This window comes from Bactrocera tryoni, chromosome 1, assembly GCF_016617805.1.
Source record: "Bactrocera tryoni isolate S06 chromosome 1, CSIRO_BtryS06_freeze2, whole genome shotgun sequence".
NCBI lineage: Eukaryota > Metazoa > Arthropoda > Insecta > Diptera > Tephritidae > Bactrocera > Bactrocera tryoni.
The window spans coordinates 54496719-54516198 of NC_052499.1; the positions used below are offsets into that span (position 1 = coordinate 54496719).

At 39.6% G+C, this 19480-nt stretch overlaps 1 protein-coding gene across 3 annotated transcripts in view; it reads right to left on the minus strand.

Annotated features, from left to right (window-relative positions):
- Nucleotides 1-19480, minus strand: part of LOC120781953 (sodium/hydrogen exchanger 9B2) — a 72303-nt gene that overhangs the window by 7673 nt on the left and 45150 nt on the right. For all 3 annotated transcript variants that reach the window (XM_040114116.1, XM_040114135.1, XM_040114126.1), the window contains 7 exons: nucleotides 14373-14660; nucleotides 14130-14312; nucleotides 11510-11685; nucleotides 11292-11401; nucleotides 6234-6431; nucleotides 647-790; nucleotides 129-230 (listed from right to left, as the gene is read on the minus strand). In XM_040114116.1, the coding sequence (XP_039970050.1) occupies nucleotides 129-230; nucleotides 647-790; nucleotides 6234-6431; nucleotides 11292-11401; nucleotides 11510-11685; nucleotides 14130-14312; nucleotides 14373-14660 (1201 nt within the window). The remainder of the gene's footprint in view (nucleotides 1-128; nucleotides 231-646; nucleotides 791-6233; nucleotides 6432-11291; nucleotides 11402-11509; nucleotides 11686-14129; nucleotides 14313-14372; nucleotides 14661-19480) is intronic.

The window sequence follows — 19480 nt, forward strand, 5'->3', positions numbered from 1 at the left end:
GAACAACCCTAGTCATGTTACGTAGCCATGAGTGTAATGCAAACATGGCAAAGCCAAGGGAATTGGCACGAAGATGACAGTCGAAATGGAACACCGAAAAAACTGCTACTTTGCAAACGGAAACTTACTTGAACAGTTGCTTTGGGAAAACCGGAAATTGTAATATAGGCGCGTTCCTTGCGCGTCAGATTGCCGCCATAGGTCGACAGGTAGGCGAAGACCAAACGGAACTGCAAAAAAGAAATAAAGGACATTTTAAAAATCACAAAGGTTAAGAAGTTATTTAAAAAAGTATTGATTATATATTAAAATTATTTTTCTAAAGAATATACTGAGCCATGATTAGTCTTCACACGAAAAGAGCACTAAATTGCTTGCCGTTGGTCGAAAGCTTTAATGTGTGCACCTTTGTGGTCACAACAACATCCGCAAGTGCACTCCAAAATCAGCCAAAAACACAAAAACAACACAAATTTAAGGCAACTACTGCCAAGCGCAAGGCAATGGCATCGGTGGACGCGGCGCACCACCAACATACTCTTGACCGCCGCCGCCACTGCCACCGCCGCATAGTGCAAATAAACCGCACCGCAAAATAAATTTGCAAACTGGCAAAAGTTGTTGCAAAACAGTCGAGTTTAATTACCAAACTTCCGAGCAGCACCAGCAGTGCACCGTAGCCGACGACACGGCCATCCAATACGGCGAAATTAATTTCTTTGCCGATGAGCGAGAAGGAGACAGGCTTCAGGAATTTCCACAATAGGTCAAGACGCGCCGGCACCGTCGCCTGCAAGTAAACAAACACACAAAAATAAAGCAAATTAATGAAAGTCGCAATAAAACAGAAAAAAAAACAAAAAACAAAAATGGAAAAGCGTGTGAAAATACGCAAATAAGTTGCTGGTTGGCGTGGTGGGTGTGGTGAATTTGGCGTTAATTGATCGCGAAAATATTCATAAGTAAAATAAATGAAAAGTTTTCGTTTTCCGTTATTTACATTTATGATTTGTAAATTCGCACCAAAAAATTTATGAAACAACTTGCAACCTAAGCGCAGACGTTTGTGTGTATGTATGTGCGTAGTTAGCAGTTTTCTCAAATTTTGCAGTCTGAGGAATTTTAATGAACATGCCTTCTGACAGCTGTCAGACAGTATCTGCCGTAATTATGGCGCAGGGCTGAAGGTGATAAAATGATTTTTAAGAGCCAAGCAATAATTTGGTGGACCATGCTTTATGATTTTCTTTATTGGCGTAGACACCGCCTACGCGGTTATAGCCGATGAGGATGGAATGAGGAAAAGTGAGGAAAGTTCTCTGAGCGCTATTCATTTGGGAGTAGCCAGAAACGATTGTTCTACATATGGCTAAAGCAGCTCACGACTTCTGGTCGTAGATCTGGGTAGCCAAAAAACATCCGTTTGAGAGCGAGCTAAAGTGAGAAGGCGAATCATCCCTCTCCAGGGTTGTGCGCTGGGTTTGGGACCAGCCACGTAAAAAGACACCTTCAAGGAATGGTTTATGAGACTAGCTTTTAATTTCAGCACAGTTTATATAATTTTGTTCTTAAGTTGACCTCCGAAGATATGGCCGTCATGGCCTCTCGTTAGCTCAATTAATAGTTTAGAGTTGGTTAAAAATTTAACTTCATTTTTTTTATCGGAGAACAATCACGTACTAAGAGCGGATAATAGTAGAAAAATGAATTAAAAGTCCATTATTTGGGATACGTTTAGGTAAATAGGCTGACCTCTGGTGAGTCCACGAATAATTCCACATGGACAGCTAGAAATGCTTGTTTGTTGTTATGCTCTGAACTTCTTGGTGATGATTAAAAATAATATGATTTTAACAAAATGCCTAGAGCTTTCCAAAGATTTATTGATTCGGCTAAAATCAATTCCGAGTTCTCAGAAAGTATGGCACAGAAGATGTTTCAACCTAAGTCTGGCGAAAGCTGGACAGTGAAACAAAAAGTGTCCAGATGTTTCCACCTCATCTTCTTTATTGCAACATTGACAAGTTGCGTAATTTTAAATCTTCAGCCTCACCTTATGTAACATATAGTATTTTCACGTTAATCGGCTGAAGGAAACTTAAAAAAGTCAAGCAGTGTCAGCTCGGCACATTCCTCAAAGTTATGTGAGGAATATTTTTTACAGATATAACAAAAAGTTAGATTCACATGCTGATCGATATTGATAGAAGAAAGAAAAAGCCACGAATTATTCGCGCAAAGTATTTATTGTTTATGATCTAATCTAAATAATTAGATCTTTTAATAAAAAAATCTGTCAGCAAGTTAGGTTTCGAGTTTGCAAACAAAGGACAGTAAGCTTTACCCGAATCCAACTTCGCGGCAATAACAGTGTTGAGCCTGATAACTGTGGTCTCAAAGTTAGTCACGGAGTGCTCTTCTGTTCTAAAACCTCTTGCGTGAGCTTGGTAGGTCGACGATGCGCTCCTGTAGGACCGCAAGATTCTTTTGCCTGGCGTAAAACTCAGCCAATCTTCGGGTATATGGGTCCTGTGATCTGTTATATAGGAATTTTAGGTAACACAACGGACTGGCATTCTAAGCTATCCAAATGAGATCTTTGTTAAGATCTGCGTCTTATCTTAATGTAACCTAACCATTCAGGTAATAGCATACAATTTTCGGAAAAAAAGCTGTCTAACAAATGTTTTGACTTTGACTACTGGTTTGTTAGCTATTCTTCTAAAAAATTATTCATCGCTAATAAAACAAACTTTATATGTTTGGTATAGAATTTTTATTTCTATTATTTCTCGTAGAATTTCAATTGAAATCTTGGGTGCTCCTATGAATCGGAACGATAAGGGATCGAGGTAACTGTACGAAATGTAAACAATTGAGCATCCCTTGTGCGCTTGTCCCGCATTGACAAGACTACGCTGTAAGCAGCTGGGGTCCCCACGGTATGATACACTGGAGGAGGTATTAATAGTGAGGCCGCAGACTCTGTTGAAATTCGTGTCAAGCGCAGGCATACTAAAGGATGACTACTCCTCTCGGACCTAGCAACTAAACTTCATCTGTTATCGCAAAAGACCAAACTGACCTCTGCGTGACTCATTGGCCTAACAGACTAAACTAACTTAACCAAGCCTTATAAGAGCTAAAAACTCTGCTCACCATGTTCAACACCATTGAAATTTAACTCATTAAATTCGAAAATACAAAATAACTGAAGCATGCAGCGCTCTTCGACTTTTTTGTTTCGCACCCAAAAGCCATCGAAGTTCATTGCCGATTGCAGCCAGTTTTCGACGGAGCTAACAAAGTTAATCGACCACTTAATATTAGCTGTTCGATCCACTTGTGTTGTTTACTGCCAACTGAAGGGCTTAGCCGTTTTTCAACTTCGACACAAAAAATATGTTGCTATTGTTTTTGGCTTCACCACTTTTTTTGTGGCACGCTGGTTTTCATCGACAGCCAACATCAAAAATTTTTTCCACTGCGACTGTGTCACTAAGCCAAAACCAGAGTGCAGAAACGAGAAACCAAACAAAATATTTGCATTTCCTCACAATTAAAAGTGTTGACCATTTTCCGTTTGTTTCCATTTCCGTTCGTTGTTTACCACTCGACTCAATTGCTGCTGCACTGCCTACCTGCCCACCGAACACACGCTCATTGCTCAATAAACTGGCTAACTGGCGATTTAGAAGCGTACTTGGGTTGACTCTCACCCTCCTTCTTCCCCTCCTATTGCATTGTGCTCCGCACTGTATTTGGCTTTGTCTCAACGTCGTTGGTGTCACATGCTTCACCGGCACTTTGCCTGGCTGCCACTTGCACTTCCGTCAAGTGTCTAATGAATGGCATGAAACACACACTTGGCCTTTTAAAAGACACAACAACAATAATAGCAACACACATGCAACGCAACAACCATTGAGCAATAAAAAATGGAGTCAGCCATTGCGAGTGTGGCTTAGTTGTGATCTGAGCCGGGCGCTGAGACAAACAAATATGTAATATGGTTGGCAGTGAGCAGCCACTTTGGAAGCTCTAAAAAACACTATAAAACTTGAGTATGAAAACAACACACTGGCAGCATTTCAATTACATTTGCTTTTGATATAAATTTTTTCTTTGTTTTTCCAACACCTTATTCGCCTTGGCAGTGCCAACAGCCCAGCATGCAGTGGCCCAAGTATGCACAGAAAATGCAATGCTGAAATCTTCATACAATCTCCGTATGCAAAGCGTAGGGTCACGACTGACAGCTTTTGTTTATGCGCATCTCTGACTGCTGCTGTCTGCCGGGTCGTATGAGCAATGCAGTTGAGCTCTGTGTTTTTTTCAAGGCAGTCGTATCTACTCGGTTGCTGTGAGAAATGCCAAAGCAATGAGAAAACAAATCAACTGTCATAAGCTTCATTGCTTTGTGAAATGTCAACAAAATGTAATAGCATGCAATTGTATAGCCACAAACATACATACAAATATGCAGTTGGTGTGTAGATGTTGACTGGCTTGCTTGGCTGCCAGTTGTAGGGCAGCCTTATCGGGAAGACGTCAGTCAATACGATTATTTCACATTGCTTGGGAGCAATTTTTTATAAGTAAATTTCTTGGTTGTTTGTATGTGTAGTATATTTTTTGCATTTCTTTATGCGAATTTTCTGCAAAAACTCTGTGCGTCAAATGTTGCGTATACGCCATGCCTTATTTAATATGCGGGTGTAAAGGAAACATATCTGCTGCTGGTGATTTTGTTTCTTTGCTAACTTGTTTTTACTGAATTTTAACTGAGGTAGATGAGTTTAAAAAGCAACAACAACAATAAAAACACAAATTTTAAAGAATTTAAGAAACAGGCCGTATAGTAATGAGCTATGCTGCCGTTTTTGAGGCAAAAAAGTCCTAACACTTGTATAATATTTTAATATATAATATATATATTGTAAAGAAGTTGATTTATTTTTGAATTTTGAATAAGTGTTATGTATAAACATAATCTACGGGCCACCATATCACTTTAAGGTCGTATTCTTTTATTATTAGTTCAACTTTTCCCTTCATTTTGATTTCATTTTTTCAATCAAAATGTTAACCTTCGGTTTGCAAGTAAACCAATGAAGCTTAAACTACTTTTTTTACTACCAACTCTCATGAAGATAATGATTTTCAATTTGTTTCTGATAGCAGGAGTTTCTGGAATTATCGTTGCCTGTCAAGACCTTCTTAAAAAATGTGATTCCAAAGGTAGACCCAGTAGCCGCCATTTTGTATAAAAATTTCAGCAGAAAATTGTATACCTTGAACAGGGTATATTAAGTTTGTCACGCTCAAAAGAAAACTTGGATACCAATACTATTACTTTCCTGACAAACCCTGTAATCTCAAAAAGGTAAGTTTTATAGCTAATTACTACGAGAAACTTCACATAACATTTATGCGCAATATTTCAAAGCTTTTACCGCAGCTGATCTGCCCCTTATCTCTGAAAAAAAAAAAAATATTTCAACGAGAAATTTCAATAAAAACAAAAAAAACTCCAGGTAAATCACATAAAATACTGTGGCACAAGTCACACTCAATTTTCCAGCGAACTACATTTCTAGGTTAATGTAAAATCCGCACACATCCAATAGCCGGCAAAGCAGAAAATACGCTTGCGAGCACCAAATACGAGTATATCTGGGAGACAAGTCACCTCGACATACGGAAAAAATTCATTTGACAGCCCAAAAGCGGACAAAAAATATTTTCCTTCTAGGAAAAGCAAATTTTTCGCACACAAACATGTAAACTTATATATGTATGTGCATGTGTGTGTAAGCGCATAAGCATAAAGCCAACATGTCAAATGCCAAAGACTAGCTTTTGCAACTGCAACACACGCAGTTGTCATTTCCAAATGGACGCCCACGTTGCATGCTGCACGCACACACAAACACACGCACATTTTCCAAATACAAATGCGCTCACGAAAAGCATACAAATAGAGACTTTATAAGGAAATCAGTGTTTCGTCTGAAAAACATTTCACTTAGCTTAACTGAAAGCCAATTTGAATGGAAAGATCTGTGTGACCTTAAGCCTACAATTGTACCTACAGTAACAGTGTTGCTGTTTTTGTATTTCTTTTTTTCGTTTATGCCTCGAATGAGCACATATGCAAATGAACCCATACACTGGAGTCTTACTAGTGCTGGCAGTGCTGCAAAAAAAAATAAGCAACAACAAAAACTTACATTTTCATTCTCCAACTGACGTTGACGTTGCTGCGCCGTGAGCTGTCGCTGCTGACGCTTCCAACCGATGCCCGCAAAAAATGCAATCGTCATGCAGCCGAGTGCCCCAGCTGAGGGATAACCGATGGCTCGACTGCCCATCACCGCTATTGTGCCGCCCAAGATGGTCAAAACAAAACGCAATCCGTTTAGGTATGGCTGAAATATGGCGGAAAAAACGAAAGTAAATCAGTCTAAATTTAAACGTACAAACAAAGAGTACATATTGAGTAAAGAAGCTAAAAACTATGTCGGTAAATTTAGCTCGAATTTTTTTTACCAAAATTAAGGGGACAATTTTACTTATATTTATTAGCAAACGCAACTATTGCAATCAATATCAGGAAGACTTTAAGTAGTTATGTATATAACTTTATAGTTAAGGAGATAGCGCGCGCGAGAAAGTTAGGTAATTGCTTTCATAGCCTATGATGAAGTATAAGATTACCTAGGACCATATATAGATCCTTCATTTTAATGAACTTTTAATATATGTATATATCCATAAGAACACCAGTGTCATCTGGTGCCCAAAACCACTTATAAATAAGTGAGAGATATGAGAGATTTTCTTTCACATTTATCTATTTTTTATTGCAGTCCGGTAAACTGAATCCAAAACCTAAAACTAGTACATTGGACGCATAAAAAGAAAGTCCCAAATCTAGATAAAATCAGTATATTGTAAGAAATGTATTCAAAAAATAACAGACATTCCGTTTTTTGAAAAAAATATTTTTTTATTTGTTTACATTAATGTTGTCGCTTTCAAAATAAACGATATTATACACTTTTGCCAACGCTTCTTCCAATCGTCGAAGCATTTCTTAAACTCACTTTTGGAAAATGAGAAAAAGTCACACGGGGCCAGATTTGGTTAGTATGAGCGTCTGAGCTTAGTGGCTGCTAAAGGCAAAGTACGCAATGAAGACAGGGAAAAAATAATTTGATAGTTTTCTTGTTACAGCGCTGTTAAAGAGTCGACATCGGATCAGAGCTGATGCTGGATTTGAAATATTAAAATTTTCTTTATGGAAGGCAGTTGTAGGCTTTTGATTTTCAACTAACAATAATATTAACATAATAAAATATTGAATTGTTGATCACTGGATGGACAATTTAACAGGTTACGAGGGTTGCTTTCACACTACGGGATTAAATGAACAAATAATAATCATCGAAAATCGCTTTACTGTCTTTCAAAATATTCTTCATTAAGACCTACTATATACCTTTGCATGCGTTTGAACCAATTGTAGAAGCGCTTTTGCCACTCTGATTGAGGTATCTTCAGAACATACATTCAGAACTCATCAATCGTCTCTACCGGCGTTAAAAGACGCTAACCCTTAGTTCATATTTTACGTAGGGGCATAAAAAGCAGTTATTCGGGGACCTGTCGCAGTTAATGACTCATCAAATTGATGTTGGAGTATTCAAAAATGCAAATGTTTCAGGTAATATGTGAGAGCTAGCATTATTGTGGTGAAGACTGAGCCGTCTTCGGTGATTGGTTTTCTTGATTTCTTGAAAGAAAACTGGCAAAAAAAATGGTGGTTTACTACTCAGAATTCACTGCTCTGCGGTGCTCTAGTGATTTGATTGCAACATGTCTAGATTTTCTGAAATACAGGCAAGGCATTCGCTGGGAAGTGTTTTGTGCGCGAACTTCTGTTATTGCATTCGCCCAATCTGGAAACACTCATACAGATGACTGATTTTTTACTTTCGGGCTCATATGCGTAAATTCAGTAGTCATGTCACGATGTCACAGACGTGTTTCGAAGCACGTTTATTTTTTTAACGATACTCTTGACAAATCAACACGACCTTTTTTCGAGCGATTGACAAAATTTTTTTTCAATAAAATATTTTTGCAATATAGAATGCATGCTGGTTCCACTAATGCCTATAGCTATCTCAATCTCACTATAGGTCGGTATCATGATTTTATTTTATTTTTTGCTGTATATGAATATTTGAAGTTTCTGTAAACAATAGTAATAGCGCTCACATGTCAAAACTAACTGAGTATGTATAACATCAAAAATGTGACACATTACCATAAGGTTATGGGTTGGCAGATTGCAATGATAGAGACGAAATACAAAAGGCAACCTAAGCACAACTTTAACAGAATGGCTCTTGAGATTGGGGGAATTGGCACTATCTTTTTTGTCTTCAGTAGATCAGGAGTATTTTCACCAATAGTTGCCGAGATGAATACAAAATTTTTTGGTACAAGCAATCGAATTATATATTCAGGCTGTGATTGTTCATCAACTTTTTCTTGTTCTTCTTGTCTAGGTTGCTAGATTGATTCTTTTAGAATGATTTTCGGTTTTTTCCATATTTCTTAGCTTAATGAATCAATTTTGGATTAATTTTGATGAGTAGATAAACCTTTGAATACGTATTTATCGGTATGGGAATAGTTGAAGTACAAATCTATACGAGTATATAATGCTGATATTAAGAATAAAAAAATTTTGTATTGAAATTGTGATCTTTCGCGAAATGGAGGGACTTCAATTGAGCGATTTAGGACCAGTTAAATTCCGCCAGAAAAGAACTAGCAAGAAACCTAAACATAAATTTGTATACGTCGTGTGAAGCTTAGCATTTTTAAATGTCTCTACCTAAGTTCACATGCATTGTGTCGCATAAAAGCTGGCATATTTCATTGCTGCTGCAGCAAAGCGAAACTTTCAGACATACAGACAGTAGAGAGTGAACTTAATTTCACTGCCCTAAAAAGATGCATGCTCATTATACATGCCCTTGGACGCATTCTATTTCTCATCATATCACTTAATTTCCTATTATCCTTTCCATAGCCTGCGCAAGGATACATTCTTATTAACGCCACACTCGCTTTCAATCGCTCGCTTTGTGCGCGTGTGGCACGAGTAAAGAAGAAGGCTGCGCGCCGACTATTTCAAAAGGCGGTGATCGCTTTCCACACACTGTAACATACTGAAGCTGCGAGGACAGCGTGTTACTGCGTCGTATGCGTTAAAGTTACAACCTTACATTAGTATAATAAAAATCACTGACAATACTGCGTACTAACTTGGCGCTACTGCAGTATGACAAAGAATTGTCGAAAAAAGCTTAAAAGCACACAAAAAGACCGAGAAAGCTTTCTCGTTGCGGTGCCATTGTCGGGGTTGCTGACGAGCGTGCATATGTAATGCGCTCAGTGTATGAAAATTTATGCTCATAACTTCACTGTTTGATACCGTTTTTTTTGTGTTTGCTGAAGCACTTTGTAGTTTTGTGCGGAAGCTTTGATGTTATGGAGATTTTTATGTTTCAGCTACAGGGTGTTTATACACGAACAGTAAGAAAAAACTAGAAATGGACCGTGCTGCACAAAAGACTGTCAACTACCAATAGATGACAGATTTCATGAGTTTTTCATCATTTTCTATAATTTTCTATATAACATCTCTTTTGCTCTTAGATTTTCTATAATCTTCTTAAGGAGCTCCACAAATTTCAAACTACTTCCGAATGACCGATCGTGACAAGTATGTACCCAAAAAAAAAGTCAACAGATAAGTGTTTAAAATGGTAAAAAGCAGATTTGGTCCAGGTCTTAAAGATATGTGCCCTCGTAGGTTTCGTCTCTAATTTTTAATAACATTGTAACTTCTAAATTAAGAATTAAGCGGGCACCCTAAGAGGCCATATGAACGATTGCTTGTTTTGCGAAACCCTTGATATAGCGCCTATATTGAGGGGTTATACGAGATACCAGATGCCTGATATAGCGAGTTGGTACATTTCATATCCTTGGAGACCCTTGAAGAATTCATTATTGTATTATTGGTAACGAACTCTGTAAATAGAAGACGCTTATCAGCAAGCCATAAGACTTCCGATTTTGAATTGCCTTCCATGGATGCTTGGACATTGAGAGGACTATATAATACTACACATTCTTGGTTCAATAATTATACATTCCAGCTTGATTCTACAATTATATATCTGGGTTATGTATCTAGTTCAATTTCCAACCAAATTTCGGCTTTTGTTAGCCAGTCTAAACACAACCTAGGACTGCAAATTGCCACAAATAAGTATGAGCCCAGCTAGTCAATTGACCCTGTACTGGCTAAGGTCCAACTACACCAGCACACATGCCTCCGACTTTCAGCAGCCGAACCACCAAAGCAGTGTGAGCAAAGCAGCAGCTGCAGCAATAAATGTGCTGCCGAAATCGGTACTAGCGCCGAACGACTCGAGTGTAAAAACTGAACCCCCGCTGTGAGGCATAAAGATATAATAAGAGTGGTAATGCTGATGGCGCTGCTCGAGTGCGAGTGGCGTAGCAAGGTTTGATTATGTGCGCCATTAACGCTGCAACTTGCAGCAAATGTGTTGGCGGACCAACGCATACATATATACATATATGCGCGAGTATGTGTGTGTAAAGCACCGGGAAATAGATATGCGATGCACTTGATATGTGACGTTTCGGAAGTGATATGGGGCTCGTGCGGCAACAACGCTGCTGCTGCGTCATTGTTACTGTTGCTGCGACTGGGCTATTACGTAAGACTTTGTTACAGCGCAATTGTGGCGACGAAGATTACAGTGGCGGCAGTGGCAGAGGCAGCTCATTGCCTTGCGCTTTATGAACGATAAAATGCAGCAATTTCGAGATACAACGGTGACCTCGCCAAGCATGCTTGTGTGTATATTTCTGTGTGCGTGTGTGTGTTTGTGTGTGTAAAATTAATAGCATTAGTTTTAAACTGCTTTTGTTGCATGTGTGAGTGCGCATGTATGTGTATGCGATGGCGCGCCGTGAAGTATGCTAAAATATTTCAAAATAATCTTTTCACTCTATCTTTGTTACTCAATTCGCTGCTCACCAATGTTAAAGCGGAAAATAATAATCAGCTTTATGTCCTCATATGAGTGGCACACTATGTAACGGTACATTATAATATCGTAATATTTAAAATTATTATTTTATTTCCACGAAAATTGTCGCTAAAACTCACTTACCGTCTTTGTTGAGGGCAAAATGGTCAGCATCAATCCATAAACATAACCAAATACAATGCCAATACCAATGCCAATGGGTCCCTGCAGTATTTGCTCCGTCAACGATTTATCTACAGATGAATAGCACATTAAATACAGTATATTAAAGGCAATTTTGCGCTGGGCAACTGGGCAAACTACTATCTAAGCGGCATAATTAATGCCCGCCATTTACTAACCCGTGGAAAAGATGACGCTCATAAAGACGCCGAAGAGAAAAATCGCAACGACGTCATTGCAGCTGGTCATGGCGTATATTAATGTGTGTATGCCGCTGTTCAGGCCCAGCCGTTCCTCCTTCAGCTTCAGCATAACGGTGACGACCACGTTCGGAGAGACTGCGGTGATGACAAGGCTGTCAGAGTAGGGATTAAAGGGAAAATGTTCCATGTTATTTTATGTCATTAATGAGCGCGCGATTTATGTGAGTTTGCGAAGCGTTAAATGTGTTTTAGACTTCGCTGGAAGGCGCCTTGGTGTGGTGAAGGCTAGGGTATGCGGTTATTTTTGAAGTTGAAGCGCAATAAGTTTAATAATGAACTTAAGTTTAGGTTAAATTGTTGTAATTAGATTTTAAGTTCTAAAGACATTTCTTAAGTGATTATATATATATGAAGGAGATGCACCTAAGTCGGAGTCGAAGTCGTTCTAAAGTGAATATATGTATGTGTTAAACTCAAGGAATGACAACTTTCCCTTTTACCAAGTGTAGTAACATTTTGCTTCAAGTTCAACTTCAGTTGTTCGGCATTATTTGGAGAGAACCACTCAATGACCTTTCAGAACTACTCTATTTACTCATTTCTCATATAAAGAAATCACTAGATAAACTCTTCTTAAACATAAGTTATAGCAATTTTATCTACGGAACACTAATTAGCGACATCTATCTTCGATTTATCAAGTGCTAGTTTCAAAAATGTTAGTATGTTTTTGGCTTGGAAATATAATTTTTTACTACTCTATTCGAGCGCTGGAAATCAGACCAGATTTCTCTTAATGCGATATTGAGGCCATTCAAAGTTCATAAAAATAGTTTAAAAATATTAAACAAGGTACAAAAGCTCTCCATAAAGCTCTGAACCTTAAGAAAGCATTTTCTAAAATACCACGATTGTCCTGAGATGATTTTAAACTTATACCAGCGGTTTGTAGAAATAGTTTCAATTTAAAATTAATTAAAATTGACTTCCGAAATTCGGACTCAGTGGACTCAACTTAAGAGCGCTGCGTCCAATGTATGGTCGTCATAATCCTGCTGTCAGATCAATAATTGAGCGTCTAGCGGAAAATTTTAATCCACAGGGCACAGTACAGAATGTTCCTGTACCAGTGAGACAAAGTAATGCCCGTAGTGCATCAATTCAGGAAGACCCAAGTCTGTCTCTCACACGTTGCTCTCAAGCGTTTGGTATCTCTGTGTCGTCGTTGTGGCGAATTTTGCGAAAAGATCTCGGCCTACATCCTTACAAGATCAAATTGACACATGCACTGAAGCCGCTTGACCACCAGAATCGTCGTACGTTGGGGAATTGGACTGAGCCACAACTTGAAAATGATACGGACTTTCATCGAAAAATCATCTTAAGCGTTGAGTCTCGTTTGCTGCAGGCTGCAATCAACACGTGCTCCATGAGTCACTGCGGCTTATGGGCCGGCGGCGTGATTTGGCCGTACTTAATACGTGATGATCAAGACCGACACGTTACTATGAATCGCTACCGCTGAATGATAACCGAATATTTTTGACCTAAATTGGATGATATGGACTTGGACAATAAGTGGTTTCAATAGGACGCGTCACAAGCCACACAGTGAATGCCACAATCGATGGTGGCCATGAAACAGAAATCAAGTTCCATACATAATTGCATCTAATGTACTATTACAAGAATACAGAACTCTGGAGGTCTAGAGAAAGTAGGCCTTCGTGGCGGCGATAATGTCCACATTAGACTCAAATTCCTGCCAGACGAGTGTTCATCAACTTTCAGTTCACTAACCCATTACTTGCCGGTCGACAACACAGTATTCTTACTCTCTGGAGTATGCCACACGATATGCCCCACGCGGTCTTTTGAGTCATTTATCAGCTGGCTCGCAGTGTGCCGATACAAAATCGTGAACTTTTGCGCATTTTTCCTCTTCTGCATTTCCTTGGCAACTCGGATCGACAAAAACTGACGTGCGATCACTTCACACGAAACTTGTTAAGATTTGGTCGCCTTCGACGAAGAAAGGTCCCCGTGTAAAGCGTCAAGGCACTTTTTAATATCACTGCGAGATTTCCTTTTCAACAGCAAGAATCGAATCACTGACCGATATTGCTCTTTTCCCATTTTTTTAAAAACCATGAACCCACACTTGGGAAGACCACACGTCCTAAACTATAACTGGAAATCCGATTCCATGACATTTAAATTTTAATTGTGATAGCGTTGCCATCGGGTGGTAAGGCTAAGTACTTATCGAACCGCCATCGCATATGTTTATAAACTCGATTAACTTGACAACGAGGGGGCTTTTATTAGACTGAAATTTTATTGGTAACCCCTTAAAGCTACTACTTCTGTCAACTAATTTAGCACTTTCAGAGCAAGACCGAAATTGATCACCTTGATCCCTGAAGGCTTAGTTTAAATTTTGACTATAGTAAACAAGTCTACTAAGTTCACAACTAGGACTCCGTCAGTCTGTCTAGAAGCGGATTTTTTCTATAATCCTTCAAGCATGCAAATAACTCAAAGAATGAAGATCATGCGAAAACTAATCTAAATCTAAAAAAACTTGTACACTTACCCTAAAAGTATACCCCAAAACCAAGGCATATCCAAAGTAAATCTTGCGATCAATGTAATAATCGTCACCTCAGCAATCGTGGGCACGAGTGTGAGTCGTAGGATCATGAGCCACAGCTTCTTGAAGGCGCTAGCGTCAAGCCCCAAACCGGCTAAGAGCATAATATTTATCAGCGCCATCTCTCTATGAGACGCAAAAACACGAATAAGCGAACAAATAAACGTGCAAAGTGCGAAGTTTTACCTCAAAAACGCCTCAAATTTATCGTAACCCGTGAAATCGGCCAAACCCACATTCGTGTAGAGCACACCGAAGAACAGCATACCCAGCATGTCCGGCAGGCGGAGGAAGGTCACCAGCACCCCCGACAACTGTGCGCCCACAAATAGGAAGAATATACGCATGATCGGCATATGCGGCAGCGTATATTCGGGCAGCAGCACATAAGCGATGATCCATAAGCCGATGGCGATGGCCACCAGCGCCAGCGGTTGCGAGATGAAAGGCCAGTGTTGGACGATAATACGCCAGCTGTGTGTGGCAAAAATCGAATTTAATGCAAAATTAAAATAAGAATTTATTTTTTAAGCAAAAATTTAATTTAAAGTGCATAAAAATAAATGTATAAATAAACCACAAATAATTATAGTAATTTTTAATATTTTTCAGTTGGAAATTATGTGCGCACACTTGGCGTTGTTGTCACCAAACCAGTACCGCCTCGGTGCACGCAAGATAAACAATGTTTAACCGCTGAGTTAAAGAGCGGTATTTAACACTGAAAACACAAAATCCCGTTATATTTTCCGCGTATCTATACTCTACGAGATAATTATGCATGCGCGTGCTGCATTTGTTGTTGTTGACGAAAATTCATTTCATTAAATATGCAGTTGTTATTATCCAGCTAATTGTATGAAATTGCCGTTCGTTTACATTTTAAAAAGCAGTCGCACCAACCGCGCCCTCCCCCCGGTAAGCACAAAGGCCTCAAGGGTTGCGTCGACAGACACACCTCTTGCCCTATATATGTATAGTATATGGTACTCGTGTGTCTATAAACAAATATTAATTTTCATATGTGATGGCTCAGCACAAGCGCTGCCATGCCTCGCGCATTTCATTAAAAGAGAAAATTATGTTAATTGTCAATTAAAAAGTTAATGACTTTAATTGGATTTCCAGGATTTTAAAATATTTCTTTTTATATGTATAATGCCACATGCCTGGCTTGATTTAGCCAGCATATTTTGAATTACTTTTTGTCAACTGCAAAAGTTGTGATTTATAGCGAATTTAAGAGTTTGTTATCACAAATGAGATTTCCTCTTGATATGATTTGGCTTCAGTCAAAAGAATTAAGCCACAATTAAATGGATTGAAATTTTTGAAGCTGTTTAAAATTTTCCGAGTCCGGCGAATAACAGAAATTTATAAAACATTTTAGTAGCTGCCTGCAGAGTTCTTTGGTGTGATTAAAAACAGGGAAATATAATGTGGAAAAATTCGTATTTACTACTTCCACATGTGTTTTTGAGATGCTGAAAGGGTCGTTACTTAAAAAAAAATAACATATTTCTTCCTTTCGATGCATCGCTTTATGTGATCTTCAACTTTTCAATACCTTTACATAAAGGATGTTTTTTTTTCAAAAATGTGGTACTCATGCATAAGTCTTGGTTTGGTTGAAATGGTGATCCTATAAAGCCGTTTTGTTGTGGTACCTAAAACTTCTACATAATACGTATAGATCATAAGACGCTTACAAATCCTCAAAGCGCTTTGAGCTTACCACAGATTTGTTGAGAATATCAGTTTCGACTAAGTCTGGTTCGGCGAAGATATGACTGCCTGCATGTTTCAACATCAGTCCTGCAAAAGCTGAACAATGGAGTAGAAAGTGCTTGAATGTTTACCCCACACCTTCTTCCATGCAACTATGATAATTTACGTCCCACCGGATATTTATCCTTACAGAATGAATGCCTGTTAGGCAACTTCCCTTAAGGATACGTTCAAGGCAAGAGTTACAATTTTCGACTACTTTTTGCAGTAATTGGAACCAACTGGCAACAACTACGAAACGAATATATGTATATTTTTTTTTCAAAACATGAAGCGCCTGGCGCTTGTCTGCGTAAACAGGCGACTATACATAGCCCAACAAAAATTAGTCCAGCCGTTTTAAGTAGCACTATCTTGGAAGATATGCCAAAGGCCTATCCTGCGACATAATGTACTGAACAAAAGTTTCCTTAAATAAGTTGATTATTTCCTTTACCTACGGCATGTAGCGCCGTTATGTTAGAACCAAAGGTCGTACATATCAACACCATGCCATGACTTAGTGTAATTCATTATCTCTTTATTGACGTGAACTTTTTATCCGGTGGGAATGCTGCTGAGGATTCTGCGAACAGGAAAATTCGCTGAGAACCAAACCATTTTTGAAAAAGCAATTCTTTCTTCTTTGAATGCTTCTTTTGCGGGAGTTCATCCTTCAAAGTTTCAACAACTCAATTTAAAAGACAATAGAGAAAAATTTTCAGGTGGTTCTCAAAATTAAGAGGAAAAATGGAAAGCTGTCAGCGAAGTGGCAGCATCAATCATGAAAAAACTGAAACATATAAAGCAAGGCATCCGTCAGTCCACATTATAGAGAAAACCAAAAATTAATCATGGTTGAAGAGAACAGTCTTAAGTTGGAAATTGGCTAGGCTTTCGAAGCTTCCTCCTACTGAAAGAATTGGATAACAATCTACTTTCATTATAAATGCATTCCTGATAGTGAACACAATTTATATTTACCATTTTAATCAAATGGAAGTACTTTTATAGAACGCCCGGGGGTAATCCAGTGTCTGATGCTCAGTGCATACTTAAATTACTGAGGGAACACTTCGCTAGCCTGCTGAATGGCAGTGAAAGCAGAACGCCAGGAAAAGGCGAACCCGATTCCCCAATTGATGACGATGGAACAAAAGTTCCATTTCCCGACCATGAAGAAGTTCGAATAGCAATTACCCGCCTGAAGAACAAAAAGGTGGCGGGCACCGATAAATTGCCGGCCGAGCTACTCAAATACGACGGCGAAGTACTGATAAAGTGCATCCATCAGCTTCATTGTAGAATATGGTCGGACGAAATTCCGTTGATTGGAATTTAAGTTTGCTCTGTCCAGTCCACAAAAAGGACAAGCAACCTCTCCAGCTCTGAGTGTACACGATGCAGTACTTGCCGCGGGAAGCTTAGGAAGGGGAAGATCTTCCTCCGTTGGAAACAAACGGTGAAGAAGGACCTAGCTAAACGTTGAAACAGCAAATGGCGCCAATTAGCGAAAAAAAGAACGACTGATGCGTTGTGGTTAACTTTGCTTTAAAAGTGTAAGCGGTGCCTACGCCAATAAGGAAGAAGAAATAGAAATATTCCGGCGAGTTGTCTCTAATTTTCATTGCTCGATAATATTTCTGATTCTGTAATTAATATTCTCCATAAAACATCACTGTAATAAAAGATTCGCTGATAATTCGAAGTACAGGTATTTGTGCAAGAGATCTCCCCAACTAGTTAGCGCGGTTCTTAAAATCCCTTTTGGGGATAAATTATTCGATGTACAGATATTTAACGGCGATCTTACAATTCTTATTGGGAATATCAAATCAAGGTATAGATAACTTCGTAATGAGAACTTCAGAAGTAAAGCCTCGACTCAGCTTTTTAAAACTATCCAATGAAATACAACAATTATAACTTATCGAATCATGGTAGCACAGCGACACACCGCTTTGTAAAGAAGCTTACAATTGTGAACCAATTAACATGTAGACGCTGTGTTGTTATTATGCTTATAATTGCCAATATGGATGGGGTGACGTTCGATCAATAACAAACAATTAATAGTCCAAATTCAAAAATCTTAATAAATCATTAAAAAACATACCAGAAATTTCAGCAATGGATCTCACACCCAAGCAACAATTCTGCCTTGCTGCTTAGCTCAGTATTTTGGCTATAAATTAGCTTAGAACATGTGGGCGCAACACATTCTAAAACTGGAGCTCAAGATGGCGCCATCGGCCGCGGCGCAGCAAGAACGCATAGGTGTCGCACGCGTGCTAATGCGCTTCCTGCAGATCTTAGGAGCTTGGCCAATACTCTCAGAACGCCACCATCAAAATGCCAGATCAACGAAATGCCGCACTTGGCTGGCGCGCAACTACCGCTACCTGCTGCACGTGCCGCTCACCTTCACCTACAATACGCTCATGTGGGTGGAAGCGCTGACACGCTGGGAACGGGCCGATCACATACTCTACATCTCCATCACCGAAGTGGGCATGATGGCGTTGACGCTGAACTTCTGGCGCTTAGAGCAGCGCGCCTACCACTTCATGCACGAGCTCAGCTACAGCGACCACTTGGCGTTGCACAACCAGGCGGAGCGCCAGTGGTGGCGCGGACAGCAGCGCTGGTTTGCGCGCATTGCTGCCTGTTACATAGGCGGCGGCGCGGGTGTGCTTTGCACGGCGTTCGGCGCAACGCTGCTGGTGAATGGTTACTCCTTGCCCTACGACTATTGGCTACCATTTGAATGGCACAATGCGCAGAATTATTGGTACGCCTACGGCTATGAGTTGGTGGCGATGTCGCTCACGTGCATCGCCAACGTCACCATGGATATGATGCTGTGCTATTACCTCTTTCACGTGGCGCTTTTATACAAGTTAATTGGCATGCGTCTAATGGCGTTGCAGCATCTGAGTGAACGTTTGGCCGTGCAACAGCTGATCAACATAATCGAGTTACATAAAAGAGTCAAACGGTAAGAAAGATTGCGTTGCGTACGCTTTTAAGCGCCGCGTTCTTTATTAGAAATGCCCGTGTGTTGCGTCAGCAGCTCTAATGTTACTTTGTGCGTAATATGCAGGTTGACAGCGCAATGTGAGGTGCTGGTGTCGCTGCCCATTCTGGTGCAAATCGTGCTCAGCGTCTTCATTTTATGCCTCTCCGCCTATCGTTTACAAAGTGTAAGTACAAGTGCAGTAGCACTTTTATGTGTTTTGTGTGTGTGTTTAATGGCGCTCTCGTTGCACATAACAAAATGCAATAAGTGCACAGTGCCTTGCTTTGTAATTGGACCACGATGGCATGCTTTTTGATTTGCTTTCACTTTGCTTTGCATTGCAATGCCTTGCAGATGCAAATCAACGAGAATCCAGGCCAATTTTTTGCCATGTTGCAATTTGCCAGCGTGCTGACGTTGCAAATATTCCTGCCATGCTACTTTTCCAATGAGATTACCATAAATTCGGATGCGCTGACAACGTGTGTGTACAACAGCAATTGGGAGG